General features: G+C 38.5%; 1 protein-coding gene across 8 annotated transcripts in view; it reads left to right on the top strand.

The window, feature by feature from the left end:
• The window catches only part of Slc4a7 (solute carrier family 4 member 7), a 94,164-nt gene that overhangs the window by 58,085 nt on the left and 21,017 nt on the right, over positions 1-15,062 (top strand). For all 8 annotated transcript variants that reach the window (XM_076544478.1, XM_076544477.1, XM_076544476.1 and 5 more), the window contains 4 exons: positions 2,007-2,181; positions 5,162-5,295; positions 6,416-6,661; positions 14,369-14,474. In XM_076544478.1, the coding sequence (XP_076400593.1) occupies positions 2,007-2,181; positions 5,162-5,295; positions 6,416-6,661; positions 14,369-14,474 (661 nt within the window). The remainder of the gene's footprint in view (positions 1-2,006; positions 2,182-5,161; positions 5,296-6,415; positions 6,662-14,368; positions 14,475-15,062) is intronic.

Here is a 15,062-nt window from a genome sequence, read left to right as displayed (position 1 = left end):
GGCATCAGCAGTCTTCTCTTTTAACTCCTCAGATATTTGGAATCTAATCTCATACATTATTTCTTCTGTGGTTTTGTAAAAATGCATTTCTATAAGATATGACATTAAGGAGAATTTTCATGCATTTGAAAACAATTTTAATAATTATACCCATCTTTACTTTAAAGTGAATATAATAGGACATATATTCAAAAATGTAGCTATTATAGTATGTGGGCTTTTTGGTGACCTCTAGAAGGTCCTGAAAGAAAATATAGATCCTTTTCCTAGTTAAAGAATTAAGAGATGAAAGAGGAATTACAGTGAATGATTTTTATACATTGTGCATGGATTTAAAGCTTATATGAACATTACTTTTTGAAATACTATAAAATTAGATGGACAAGCATGATTAGACCCTACTATTGGCATCTGGAAACTTTATTAGAGAAATTAGAAAGTTAATTTTAGAGTAAAGGATAGAAATGCTGCCTGCTAAAATGTAATGAAATATGTTTAAAATACTTTGTCCTAACTTATTGTGACAGCATTTCCATACTGTAGAGAAGTACCGCTATTGCTATTACATGGGGTACTGGTAGTCACTGTGGAGCTAAAGGACCTGGGGTCAAATCTTCATTTATAAAACTAGGATATCATATACAGACTCATTGTTGACAAGAACAACAACTAATACATTCAACACAATCACTGTAATGACTAGTGAAATGTAGGAGTCTTTGTGAATGTAGCAGAATAAGATTTTATTTCTCTGCCAATAATGCTGGTCTCCCATGGGCTGTACTTTTCTTCGTATTTTAGAGGTAGAAGTACCTAGTTAGATGCCCATCCATCTCAAGTACCTGAGAGCCTCCTTTGCCACCTGTTAAATAATCAGTTGTTTATTTGATGATGGAGATTCATTTTCTATTTTGTCATTGGTATCTTTGAAAGATGATTTCTTTTGTGACAGATTTTAGAATCATTTCTAGTTATCAACATGCCCTCAGCATTTATTTTAGTATTTAACTTAAAAAAATTAGAATGGTAAAGCTTGAAGCACCCAAACCCTCAAAAACATAAATTTAATATTTACCCATTTTCTTGCATTTGGTGTATGCATAATCACCTGTTCCTGAGTCATCAGACTACAATTTTCAGTTCAGCAGTGTTTATTTGGCACCGTCTGTATACCAGGCAGGGTTCCACTAGCTAGAAGCATGGCATTGAACAGAAGAAGAGTCCTGTCTGCTAGGATGCTTATATTTTATTGGAATAGTTTCAAATTAAATATATCTAAAGGCCTAATTTTTTAAAGTTGAAAAGGTATAATTTTGATGTTTTAATGTAAATACAGATTTTTTTATTCCCACTAAAACCTCGTAGTTTTATTAACATGCATAATATATATATATACATACATACATATATATGTATATATATATATAATATATACAGTATATAATAATATACTGAAATAGCTTTTAAGGGTTTTTTTCCCCTGGACAGAAATACTCACATAAATAAATCAAAAGTTAAAAATCATTAAAAATAGTTTTGACTTCTGTATTAAAGCTTAGTATACTACATTCATTCTAAGGACTGTGTAAGATATAATTGCCTTCTCTGTATTTCTGTCCATTGCCTTTCACATCTGTATTACAGATAAGGAATAGAGTTGCAGTTGCACATTTATGTGAATGGCTGGTTAGGTTTTGTTGATTGTATGTTTAGTTGTATATTTGCATTCAAAGTTACAGTTACTCCTATAAAGTCATTTGCCTGCGGCCTTTTCAGCATATAATCTATAATATAATTTTATGTTTCCATTAACTTAATGAGATTTATCTTTCCTCTGACATCATTTCATTAGAGTCAATGAGGTAATCTTCTATAAGTTATACCATGATTTAAATTTTTATTGGCAAACAGTAAGCACCTACAATTTTATGTACCCCATAGATTTAGTTTGAACTAGTTAGAATCCTCTAGTCTACAGCTTGACGAGTTTCATCTCACCTATTTAGGCTTTTTGGTGGTTTGATACTTGACATCAAAAGGAAAGCACCTTTTTTCTTGAGTGACTTCAAGGATGCATTAAGTCTGCAGTGCCTGGCCTCGATTCTTTTCCTATACTGTGCCTGTATGTCTCCTGTAATCACTTTTGGAGGGCTGCTTGGAGAAGCTACAGAAGGCAGAATAGTGAGTACAAAAGATTGGTAGTGGCCAGGCTCCCAGCTCCTCAGAGGCAAGTGTCTGTATGCATTTGTCTCACTATCCGTGCTTGTATTTGAAGAGTCTCCCCACAGCATTAACCTGTCCCAAAGCAGACTTCCCCCAAAGGTAATTGCTGTGGAAAACATGGGGAAGCCATTTGAACAGGAGAAGATGCACAGTTGAGGTAAAAACAAACCAACCAACAGTTTGTCCTACCTTGCTTGATGAAATGGTTATAAATTGAGTAAAACTTCCATTGTCTTCTGGGGGATGGGTGGGTTGTGGGGGAGATTAGCTGCTGTGGGTGGATCATGGTGGGAAATTTACCCACGGGGTTCCCTGTCCTGTTAGTTACCATAGAGTTAGGCTTATGGCTGTATTTAACTCCTCAGCCCCAGCTGGTGACTGAACTGAGACCATTTGAAACAGCAAACGTAGCTGTAGGGAGGGTGGAATTTTGAAGTTATGTTTATTTTCATTTCTCTATTTAATCTGTGTTTAAGTCACCAAAGCTTTTAATTGTAATTGGGTGCTGCCTCCCTTTTTCCATGTGAATGTAGAGTCCTGTTTAATGTACTTGCCAATACTGTGCTAGGAACTGGTGCTTCATAAAATCTTGAATGGCATTTTATGGGGGGTACAAATATATTTTAATGGCATCTAAGTGACGTGATTCATAATTCTTGATTTCTGAAGTTTGTTTTAGTAATATTTACTCTTGAAAGAAATTTTATATTTTTACAGATAAAAGGTTAAAACAATGACTTAAATCTAAGTGGTGACAATTCAATTATAAAGGCATATCTTTTTTTAAATAACTGAAAATTTCTAATTCTGAATTTATTTTTTACTACTTAGATTTCTTTTTACCTTTTCCTTTAATCATTGTTCATACATGTTTTTAGTTGCTATGCTGTCAAAAATAGTACGTGTAACTCTGCTGGGCACTGTTGACATGTGGTTTAGCTATTACCTTTTGGAAATATTGCTGCTTGGCTCATGGACTATCACTGCCTGTCTCTCCTTCTGCCCTTTGACACCTTGTACCTGAGTTAGTGTGTTTGGCACTGGAGTAGGAAGAGAGAAGAGGTCACCTAGCCAGAGAGGAAATGGTAGCTTGTGTTTCCTGGGCTGTTTAAGTGAGAAAGGAGAGCTGAGGAGTTGAGTGACAGAAAGAGAGGAACCAGGATGAAGATGAGGTGTTTGTTTCCATTGGCTTTATTGAAATAGACATTTTAGGAGCTTGTGTTCAAAAGCCATAGAGCAGCAGGATGAAATATAAAGATTGGAGACCATTCATATGCCAACGAGGGTGAAATTGAGCTTTAATTATGGGAAGGGAAGGAAAGGTGAAAGGTGGAAACTTAGCTGATTTATAGAATGGAAGGAGTACAGTGGTCCAGACAATCAGACCCTTAGGATGGAGAGTATGGATGGAGAGCATTTCCGTATCAGTGAAAGGTAATTTGGGGGCCTTATATGGCTATAAGTGTTGGAGTGGTGAAGGTGGAGTTTCTGGTGGCAGTTGCCACGTTTGTAACCTACAGCTTGGGGAGAGACCTCTACTTTGTGTTCACGTGCTCCATTGGAATTTTGTGGTGTCCCTCTTTTCAGGTTTGTGCTCCCCCCCCCCGAATTTCACTTACGCATTTTCACCTTTTACTCAAGCTCATTCTAAATTCAGTTTTAAAATGTACATATTTTAGTATAATTAAGGAGCTGGTGATAGTGTGCGAGTGTATCGTAGTGAAGCCCTATTTCAGAGAGAAAACAAATTTGTTCTTTATGATAATTGTATGTTATTAATATGGATGCTTGTTTTTTCATGTTGCTATTAGTTCAATTATATTTTATTTGGTTATTTATGATTCTGTTTTGGAAGATGCTGTTAGAGTTGATGGCAAGAAATGCTACCTTTGTGTGATAGGCCCTAGGTAACAGACAGGGTTTGTAGGTTCCATTCATAAACACTAGTGGGGTCCTCCTAATTATCATCACCCCCATTTAAAATGAGGGCTCTTAGACTGCCCAGTTGCTGCACGGCTGCATTTGAGGCACTAGCCAGGCTTGCAGGGCGGCCCTGTCCTTGCCTGCTGTCTCTTGTTTCAAGAGTTTGTTTCTTACAACTTCTTGTCTTGCCTCCCCCAATTCTGGGCTTTCTCCTTTCTGGATGGCACACCCCGGTTGGCCGTGATGCCTAAGAATGGCCAGTCCTTTTCCTTTCTCGCTGGTCCTGCCCTTTGTCTAGTGGCATAGCCTTGTCCTTGCTTCACCGTCTAACCTCATTAGCTCGGCTGTGATGCTGATAGCAAAACAAAACTGTACTGCATCTTACTGAGAACTCCTCCGAGGCTTACATTTTCCCAGTGTTCGCATTTTGCTGAGCTTTGATGATAAAATACTTACTCATTTATTGTTTTTGTGTACCTTTTACAGAGTCCTCCCACCTTGTTTATGTTACCTATACCATTTTAAAGTAAATTAATTGAGATTGTCATTTTAGATTAATTTTCAAGAAATAACATGGAAAGTTGCTGTCTTTTTTTTTTCTTTTTTAAGAAAACTTGAGAGAGGGTCACACGTTTGCCTATTTGGAGATTCTCTTTTAATTATTGGGTATTTAATGTGCATTTTATTTTTAGAATGAAAAAATACTTCTGTTAGTCATATAAGAGTAGTAAAAATAACACATATACTTTTCTGCTTGAATAGGCTTAGAAATAAAACACCACAGATGAAGTTGAAGCCCCGTGTGTTTCCCTTTGTGCCTTGTATCTTAGGATATTGAGTATTAAATTGAAGATGATTGCCAAAAGTTCAATTGAATATGCAGAAACAAAGCAGTTTTTCTGATGTACTTGATACGTTTGTACCTACTTGGCAAGTATATATGTTTTCCAGATGCTGTAGTAGGTTAGAGATAATTTTTTGATGTGTTGCTTTTATTCATTTTTTCCTTAAACAGAGTGCAATAGAGTCTCTTTTTGGAGCATCATTAACTGGGATTGCCTATTCATTGTTTGCGGGGCAACCTCTAACAATACTGGGGAGCACAGGTCCAGTCCTAGTGTTTGAAAAAATTTTATTTAAATTCTGTAGGTAAGTAGCAATTCGCATCCCTTGTATTTGTATACCTGTCAATTATATGTTATAGTGTACTGTTTATGAACTACACTTAGCTTTGTTAGCAGTGTGTGTATTTTCAGTATCTTTGGGTATTTTTATGTGGTTGTCCTGCCAAAGCTTCTGCTACCACTTCTTCTCAGTAATGTAGAAATAAGGAAAAATAAGATTGCCTATCAATGCTCATTTAATGAATTTGAGTATTGATAAGCAAATCATTTGATGAGTAATAAAAATCCTTAGTGCTACCAAAATTAAACCAGTAAGATGTTTATATGAACTATTTGTTAGGGGAAATGTAGATCTTACATAGGACAGAGTGAAATAGATCTTGAAAGCCCAGGCTGGCTTTGCCAGGCAATCTTGTGTAAAGAGATAAGGGCTCAAAGCTATCAGAGTGCAGTTAGTATCTATGGCTAGGCTATTCATGGCATGGGAATACTGTAGCTAATAGACTTCAAATTCAGCATTAATAATACCATTCTCTATATGTGCAGTTGAATATTTTAGCCTGAAACAATGTAGTCATTTGACTATTTGATTGTTGTAATTCTCTTGCTCTGATTTTCTGCTCATTGGCTAAGCTGGTTCTAATTCTGATTTGGCATGCTCCACTAACTAGTATGGAATGAAATGACTTAAAGTATCTCTTATTTGAAGTTAAAAATAAGAAACCATTTTTTTTTTTAAGGGATAGTGGTGGGTGAAGAATGAGTAGTGGCGGCAAGATATTGGGGGTAGTGAGTTTGTTTACCTTACTGATATGTATGGATTCTTCATCTTTAGAAAGTCAGTCAGTTGCTTTTAACCTGTCATTTGTTTGATAGAGCTGATTGCTAATGTAAGATACAAAGGCTTTATCCTTTTATTGCCTAGCATATTTTCACTGTAAATCTTTAATATAGTAACCAAGTCTCCAGTTGAAGCAGAAAAACACAGAGCTTCATCTAATCATTATTTTGGCCATTTGGTAATTGTTATTTTTAAAGGAATCCTATGTTGCTTGTGTTCTTACTGCTTGTTATGAAAAACTTTAGATGCAAATACTATTCTATATGTATGTGGTGATCATGTCTCCATTTATATTTCTAAACAGAGATTATCACCTTTCCTATCTATCATTAAGAACCAGTATTGGTCTGTGGACTTCTTTCTTGTGCATTGTATTGGTTGCAACTGATGCAAGCAGCCTTGTGTGTTACATTACTCGGTTCACAGAAGAAGCTTTTGCGGCTCTCATTTGTATCATATTCATCTATGAAGCCTTAGAGAAACTCTTTCATTTAGGAAAAATATATGCATTTAATATGCACAACAACTTGGATGAACTGACCAGTTACACGTAAGTGCTTCTATTGCTTCCTTATGTTAAAATATATTTTTTCTAAGATATCAGAGCATATTTTTCTAATGAATTTTTTTTTCCTAAGAGCTTGGCATGGTAGTACACACTTTTAATTCCATCACTCAGGAGACTGAGGCAGTAGAAAGTATCACAAATTAAAGGTCTGCCTGGGCTACTTAGTAAAAAGAAAGAAAATGGAATTTTTGCAGTACAGTATTCACTGTATCTAGTATTTACCATATAAGCCATAGCGCAGTTGACATTTGTTTCAGATGAAATTTTGCCAAAGCATTCATGGGTAGAATTATAATTGATGAAGTTTATTCATTTTTGTTTACTGATATAATGATTGGTTTAAGTAATCAACTTGACACAATCCAGAATTACCTGGGAGAAGAATCTCATTGAGAGATTGTCAAGATATGGTTGTCTTTATGAGCTTGTCTGTAGAAGATTTTATTAATTGAGTCAGGAAGACCCACCCACTATGGGTAGTACCATTCTCTAGGTAGGGGATCCTGGAAGCGAGCTGAGAACTAGCATGTATATATTAATTTGTTCTTCTCTGCTTCTTGGCTATGGATGCAATGTGACTAGCTACTTGAAGCTACTGCCGCTATGACATCCCTGTAGTTGATGGACCCAGACTGAGATCAAATGAACCCTTCTTCCCCTATGCTGCATTTGTCAGGGTTGCATTTTATCACAGCAATAGGAAATGAAACTAATACATGAAACTGAAATAACTTAAAGTAACTGAAGTATGTGGTCTTCTGTTTGAGTTGGATTGGCAAATTTAAATCTTACTAGTGTATCAGTCAGGGTTCTCTAAAGAAACAGAGCTGATAGAGTGAAAAAATATGTGTGTATGGGGTGAGGGGGAGAGGATGATTATTAGCTTGGCTTATAGGATGTATTCCAGGTAATCCAACAGTGGCTGTCTTACATTGGAGAGGTTGAGAATCTATTAGTTGTCCTGACCAAGACTCTAACTCTCAGCAGGCCCACTCTGGCACTGGAGTCCTGGAGGATCCCACCAGAGTTGCTGCTCTTTGTATTTTTGATTCCCAGAGAAATTGGTTCTGATATCAGTGAAGAACCACCTCAGTGACAGGATAGATGCCAGTGGAGTGAGGGCAAGCAGGCAGAAAACAAAGCTTTATTTTTTTCTTGTGTCTTTATCTCAACTACCACCAGAAGGTACTGCCCATATTTAGGATGGGTCTTCCTGCTTCAAATAATCTGATCAAGAAAATCCCTCACTGGAGTGCCCAGCAGCTTGTGTTTAGTTGATCCCAGATGCAGTCGAGTTGACAGTCGAGATTAACCATCACAATTGGCAATCTATGTTTTATGTATATTCCTGTATTCTTTAACCACTCGGGTGTAGGATATATTTTTATTTATTTTTTAAGTTTTGTATTTTTTATGTATTTATGTATTCCTTGCATTTTATATAATTGCATTTTTAAAGTATAGAATGTTCAACAAATGTACCTCTCATTCTTACATATAGTATACTCTTGTTAAGAAAGGTATTTCATTAGTACGTTTTTGTTATACTGGAGATGGAACTCAGAGCTTTGTGCATGGTAGGTGTCTTAAGGTTTCTATTGCTGTAAAGAAGCACCATGGCCATGGCAACTCTTATAAAGGAGAACATTTAATTGGCTAGCTTACAGTTTCAGAGGTTTATTCCATTATTGTCATGGCAAGAAACATGGTGTCATGCAGGTAGATATGGTGCTGGAGAAGAAGCTGAAAGTTCTATATCTTGATTCATAGTCAATGGAAGTGAACTGTGTCATTGGGTATAATAGGAGACCTCAAAGCCCACCCCCACATTGACACACTTCCTCCAATAAGGCCGTGCCTACTCCAACAAAGCCACACCTCCTAACATTGCCACTCCCTCTGAACTTATGGGACCAGTTATGTTCAGATTACCACATTCCACCCCCTTGCTCCCATAAGCTTGTAACAGTATGCAAAATGGGTTTAGTCCAACTTTAAAAGTCCTCATAATCTATCACAGTCTCAAACTCATTTAAAAGTCTAAAGTTCAAAATCTCTTCTGAGATTCATGTAATCTCTTAACTCTAATCCCCTATAAAATCCAAATCAAAAAGCAGATCACTTACTTACAACATACAATGGCACAGGATATACATCACCATTCCAAAATGTAGAGAAGGGAGCATAGTGAGGAAATGCTGGATGAAAGCAAAACCAAAAACCAGCTGGGCACATTCTATATCTCCATGTCTGATGTCAAAATGCTCTTCAGATCTCCAACTCCATTCATATTTGTTGACCACAGCACACTTCTTTTCCTTGAGCTGGTTCCACTCCCTGTTAGTAGCTCTCCTTGACAGATATCCCACAGCTCTAGCATAGCCAACATCTTGGGTTTGCCAAGGCAAACCAGGTTTCTCCTTCACTGCTTCAGCACTGGCCTTTCTAGGCCTATATTAATGGACATCCCTGATACATACCTGGCCTCAACTGCTTTCTTTAGTCACAGAGGAAGATTCCACAAACCCTTTCTTCTATCCTTGACTCTAAAGCCAGAACCACATGGCTAAAACTGCCAAGTTCTGCTGCTTGCTGGGGCTGAAACATGGCCCTCTCCTTCAACTACATCTTCACCATCATTTTGTTTTTGATCTGTAAACCAGGCTGGTCTCAAACTCAAAGATCCCCCTGCCACTGCTTCTGAAGTGCTGGCATTAAAGTCATGCACCACCACTCCCAACTCTGAGGTTTTCTTTAATCCCATTTCACAAGTTGGAGGCTTAGCTGGTGGAATCTTGCCTCAGGATCACTACTCCCTTTATTCCATTTCTTAATCTATTTATCTTCTTGAACACAGGATTTAACTCTATTCCACTTCCTGATGTCCCTTTTCTCCTCAGATTGTATATTTTGTATTTTTCCTTTCTCAGCTTGCTCCTTTTCATTATAAATCTTTATAAGCATGAACACTAGTAACCACCTAATAGAGTCTGTGCTAGGCTGTTTTGAGATTTCCTCTGCTGATGGAATTAATCTAAAACTCTTCATGTTAGCCTCAGGCAGACTTTTCAAACAAGGGCAAAATGCAGCCACATTCTTCACCAAAATATCACAAGAATGATCTCTAGGCAACATACTAAAATTTTCTCCTATGAAACCTCTTGAGTTAGGCCCCATAGTTCAAGTGACCCTGAGCATCATCATCTTCCATGCTCCTACTAGTATGGCAGCACTTAAAGCATTCCACCACTTTCCTAACCCAGTGTCCCAAAGTCCAAGTTCCTCCAAACAAAAACAGGGTCAGGCCTATCACAGCAATACCCCAGTCCCTGGTACCAATTTCTACCTTAGAGTTTCTATTACAGTGGAGAGATACCATGACCATGGCAATTCTTATAAAGGAAAACATTTAATTGGGGTGGCTTATAGTTTCAGAGGTTTATTCTATTATCATCATGGTGAGCATGGTGGCATGCCGGTAGACATGGTGCTGGAAAAGGAGCTGAGAGTTCTACATCTTGATCTGCAGGCAACAGGAAGTGAACTGTGTTACTGGGCATATCTTGAGCATATATGAGACCACAAAGCCCACTCCCACAGTGACACACTTCTTCCAACAAAGCCATACTTTCTCCAACAAAGCTACACCTCCAAATATTGTCACTCCTTATGGACTTAAGGGGGCCAATTACATTCAAACTACCACAATAGAAAAGCTCTATAACTGAACATCTCCAGCCATTCATCTGATTTTTTTGTTCTACATAGGCCATTGAATTTTTTTTTTTACATTTTATTTTTTTTTATTTTACAATACTATTCAGTTCCACATAATAGCCACAGATTCCCTCGTTCTCTCCCCTCCCGCTCCCCTCCTCTTCCCCCCAGCACATCCCCTATTCCCACTTCCTCCAGATCAAGGTCTCCCCTGAGGACTGGGATCGAACCGATAGATCCTGTCCAGGCAGGTCCAGTCCCCTCCTCCCAGATTGAGCCAGGCGTCCCTGCATAAGTCCCAGGCTTCAAACAGCCAACTCATGCAACGAGCCCAGGACCTGGTACCACTGCCTAGATGCCTCCAAAACAGATCAAGCCAATCGACTGCCTCACCCATTCAGAGGGCCTGATCCAGTTGGGGGTCCCTCAGCCTTTGGTTCATAGTTCATGTGTTTCCATTCATTTGGTCATCTGTCCACGCGCTTTATCCAACCTTGGTCTCAACAATTCTTGCTCACATAAACCCTCCTCTTTCTCACCAATTAGACTCCCAGCGCTCCACCAGAGGCCCAGCCGTGGATGTCTGCATCCAGATTCCTCAGTCCTTGGATGGGGCTTATGGCACAACTATCAGGGTGTTTGGCCATCCCATCACCAGAGTAGGCCAGTCCCGGCTGTCTCTCGACCAGCCGGGACGGGCCTACTTTGATTTTTTTTTTTAAAGGACAAGAATTCAATATATATTCCTGGCTTATCTTGAACTAGCTGTGTAGATCTGGTTGGCCTTGAATTCTGCCTTCTCAATTAATTTTTTTTGTTGTTAGTTTTGAGAATTTCATACATGAGTACTGTATTAACATCATTTCTTCCCTACCCTTTCCCCTTAAAACTCTTTCCATGTTCCTTCCCCTCTCAAAATCATATCTTTATAACTATTATTGTTACACACACATACATACACACACACAAACATACAGACATGTAGTTGGATTTTTCTTTGGGCCGCCAGCTCACAAATAATGATACAGAGACTTTTATTGATTATGAAAACCTGGCCTATAGCTTAGGTTTATTCCTAACTGGCTCTCATAACTTAAATTAACCCTTTTATATTAATCTACATTCTTCCATTTTGTACCTCCTGTTTCCTGTCAGTGTCTCCTAGCTTCTCCCGCAGTATGCGAGATTCAGCTCCTCTTTCTCCCTCTCTTCCCGAAAGTCCCACCTCTATCTCTTGCCTAGCTATTGGCCACTCAGCTCTTTATTAAACCAACCACAGCAATATATCTTTAAACGGTGTACAAATATCATACAACACAGACAGATACTTATGTGTATATAAATATAAACTACTGACCCCATTGCTTGAATATGTATGTACTTAAGGCTGACCACTTTGATAATGTATCAGGGTACTTGTCCCTGGAGAAGACTGATTCTCCCTGTCTCAGCAGCCATTGATAGTCAGTGGCTCTTCATCCCCAGTGGAATGTCTACTAATGTCATTGTGTAGGTCCTGTTTAAGTAACTGTTTATTAAGATTTCATGGGTACAACTTTGCTGTCTTATACGGAAGGTAGGATGTCCTGGTCCTCTGAGTTTTATAGTCTTTCTACTCCTTCTTTTGTAATATTAGGTGTACAGGTTGTTGTAGATATATCAGTTGGGGATGGGTATTCCACAGTCAGTTGTTCTTTGCATTTTAACCCATTATGACTCTTTGTAATGGTCTCTGCTGCAAAAAGAAGCTTCTTTGGTGAGGGGGACTGTGGCTGGGCAGTGGTAGTGGTACATCTTTAATCACAGCACTTGGGAGGCAGAGGTAGGCAGATCTCTTGAATTTGAGGCCAGCCTGGTCTACAGAGTGAGTCCCAGGATAGCCAGGACTGTTTCACGGAAGAAACCTTAACTCGAAAAACAAAAAAACAAACAAACAAAACAAAAACAAACCAGTTTTTTAGAATGTAGCTTGCAATTGTACTGGTTTAGCAAAGTGGCAGGATCACCTTGAGGGTCCATGACCTCATTAGCTGAAAGTTGTTGACTAGGTGTATAGTGCCAGAATGAATTCTCTCCAATTGAGTGGGAAATAAAAATTTTAAACTTTAAAGACTTGAAAAGTCATGTATAGTGGTTATAAAAAGTTTTAGACATTGGGGTTGTGGAGATGGCTCAGTGGTTAAGAGCACTGGCTGTTTTCCCAGAGGACCCAGTTCAATTCCCAGCAGCCACATGGCAAATCATAACTGTCTGTAACTCCAGTTCTAGGGTATCTGACACCCTCACACAAATATCCATGTATACCAAACATCAAAGTGCATAAAATAAAAATAAACATTTTAAGAAAAGTTGCAGAAATACAAAATAAAAGTCAAGTGCTGTTAAAGTCAGATATGTCTAGGATGTCCTCTTTGCTCTCTAGCAGTTGTGTGTGACGCAAATGTGGTACTCCACTTCATTTACCTATAAGGAAAAATATAATCCCTAGAGCACAGAAAGTATGCTAGAGAGATGGTTTAGTGGATGTACTGTGCTTGCTGCCAATACTTACACTTGAGTTCAATCTCCTAAAAGTTGTCCTTTCACCTCTACAGAATTGTGACCTGCCCTGTTTCCCCATAATAAATAAGTGTATAGCATTTAAAACATAAAAGGCAATCTGGGTGTGGTGGCTCATGCCAGTAAACCTAGCACTTAGAAGGTAAAGTCAAGAAGATCAGGAGCTCAAGGTCAGCCTTGAGTAAATTTGATTGAGGGCTGGGCTACAAGAGACAAACAAATCCAAAATAAACAACAAAAAACAAATAGGCCATCTTTCTTGGCCCTAAACCACAGACCCGTATCCTCTTCTCTTTTCTCAATCCAGTTTTTAATTACCTGGTTACCTTTTTTGCAGTCTTAGCTTGATGGACAAAGCAGGAAGGGGTCTGAAATGACTGTGATGCTGAGCTACTTAAAAATACTAGACACTTCGATGCCCAGTGTTATCTGTAGCATCTTTGTATCTTCTTTGCTTTTAAATGCATGATGTTTTCACATTTACAAGTTGGTAGTTGAAATAGTTCTAGATATGGACTGAACCTCTGATCTTAAGCATCTCCTATTTCATCCCATGAAAAGCTCTTTTATTTAAGAGTGAGTCTTTAAGCTGAGAGTGTAGGCAATGATAGCCTATCATGCCAAGGCTCTGGCTTCCATTCCTAGCACCACAGGGGGAAAAAGTTCCTTTTCTTCTGTTTAGGTTGCCTTACTAGCAAAGGATGACCTTGAATTCCTGTTCCTCTTTCCTCTACCACCAGAGTTCTGGGATTGTAGTCTGTGCTACCACTCATGCTAAGAATGAGTTTTAAGATAATAAACAATAAGCATGAGTAGGGCAGTGGTGCTGTGGGTTTTATTTGGAATGTTTATGTGTTGTTGGAGTATCAAGAGACAGCAGTTAATAAGCTTTAGTAGTAAACAGTCTTACTATAAACATGGTGGTGTCTTTTCATCCTTCCCAAACATTATATCCAACCAGTGTTATTAAGTAAATGTGTCATTGACATTTACATTAGTTGTACTGATGTCACACAAACATTACTCCATTTGGCTGTTTGTTTGTTTCTAATGCATACTCACTTTCTCTTCTCCCCCTCTTTTTTCCTCCTCTCTCCACTGCTCCTGAAGTAGCTCCTTCGCCCCCCCCCCCCACATTGTTTTTTTGTTTTGTTTTGTTTTTTTAAGACAAGGTTTTGCTACATAGCTCCAGCTGGTATGGAATACCCTATAAAACATCCCAGGGCTTCAGACTTTGGATGCCCTCAGACTTTGGATTCCCTGCTTCTGTTTCCTGTTTTACTTCCTACTCCCCATGCTTGCTACATGGAAGAAATGCTGAGATGTTAAAAGCTACAACTTTGTGCAATTGATTTAGAAAAACAAAAATAAAATGTAGGATTCTTAAAAATGTATCTTGTTCTGATTTCTTAGATGTGTATGTGCAGAGCCATCTAACCCTAGCAATGAAACTATAGAACTGTGGAAGAGAAAGAATGTGACGGCAGACAGTATTTTCTGGGGAAACCTCACTGTATCCGTAAGTATAGTAGGATTGAGGACTATTTGAGGCCCATGGGAAGCTGGCTTTCCTCTCTTCCTGTTTTGTTTTAGAGGTGGTTTCACACTGTAGCTGATAATTGGCTTAGGGTTTGCAGCAGTCTTCCCATCTCATCCTCTCCTGTTCTGGGATTCAAGATGTGAGCTTTCATGTCCAGCTGTCTTTATGAATATGTAGATTGTTTTCAAAATATGTTGTTCTGTTTCTGTCCTAATTGTCATTTTTAATTTATGTACACCTGTGTGGGTGTATACATGAGTGCACTTACTCACAAAGGCCAGAAGAAGGTATCAGATCCCTTGGAGCTGGAGTTTCAGGCAGTTGTGGGCACCCAACATGAGTGCTAGAAACTGAGCTCAGTTCTTCTGCAAGAGTAGCAAATGTGCTCTTAACCTCTGAGCCATCTCTGTTGCCTCTGTTGTCTAAAGCCTCAGACCAGTGCTTCTCAACCTCCCTGATGCTGTGGTCCTTTAATATAGTTCCTCATGTTGTAGTGACCACAACCGTAAATTATTTCATTGCTACTTCATAACTGTAATGTTGCTATTGTTAATGAGCCATAATATT

The sequence above is a fragment of the Peromyscus maniculatus genome, chromosome 9 (genome assembly GCF_049852395.1).
Source record: "Peromyscus maniculatus bairdii isolate BWxNUB_F1_BW_parent chromosome 9, HU_Pman_BW_mat_3.1, whole genome shotgun sequence".
NCBI classification, from domain to species: domain Eukaryota; kingdom Metazoa; phylum Chordata; class Mammalia; order Rodentia; family Cricetidae; genus Peromyscus; species Peromyscus maniculatus.
This window is presented reverse-complemented; position numbering and strand designations above follow the sequence as displayed.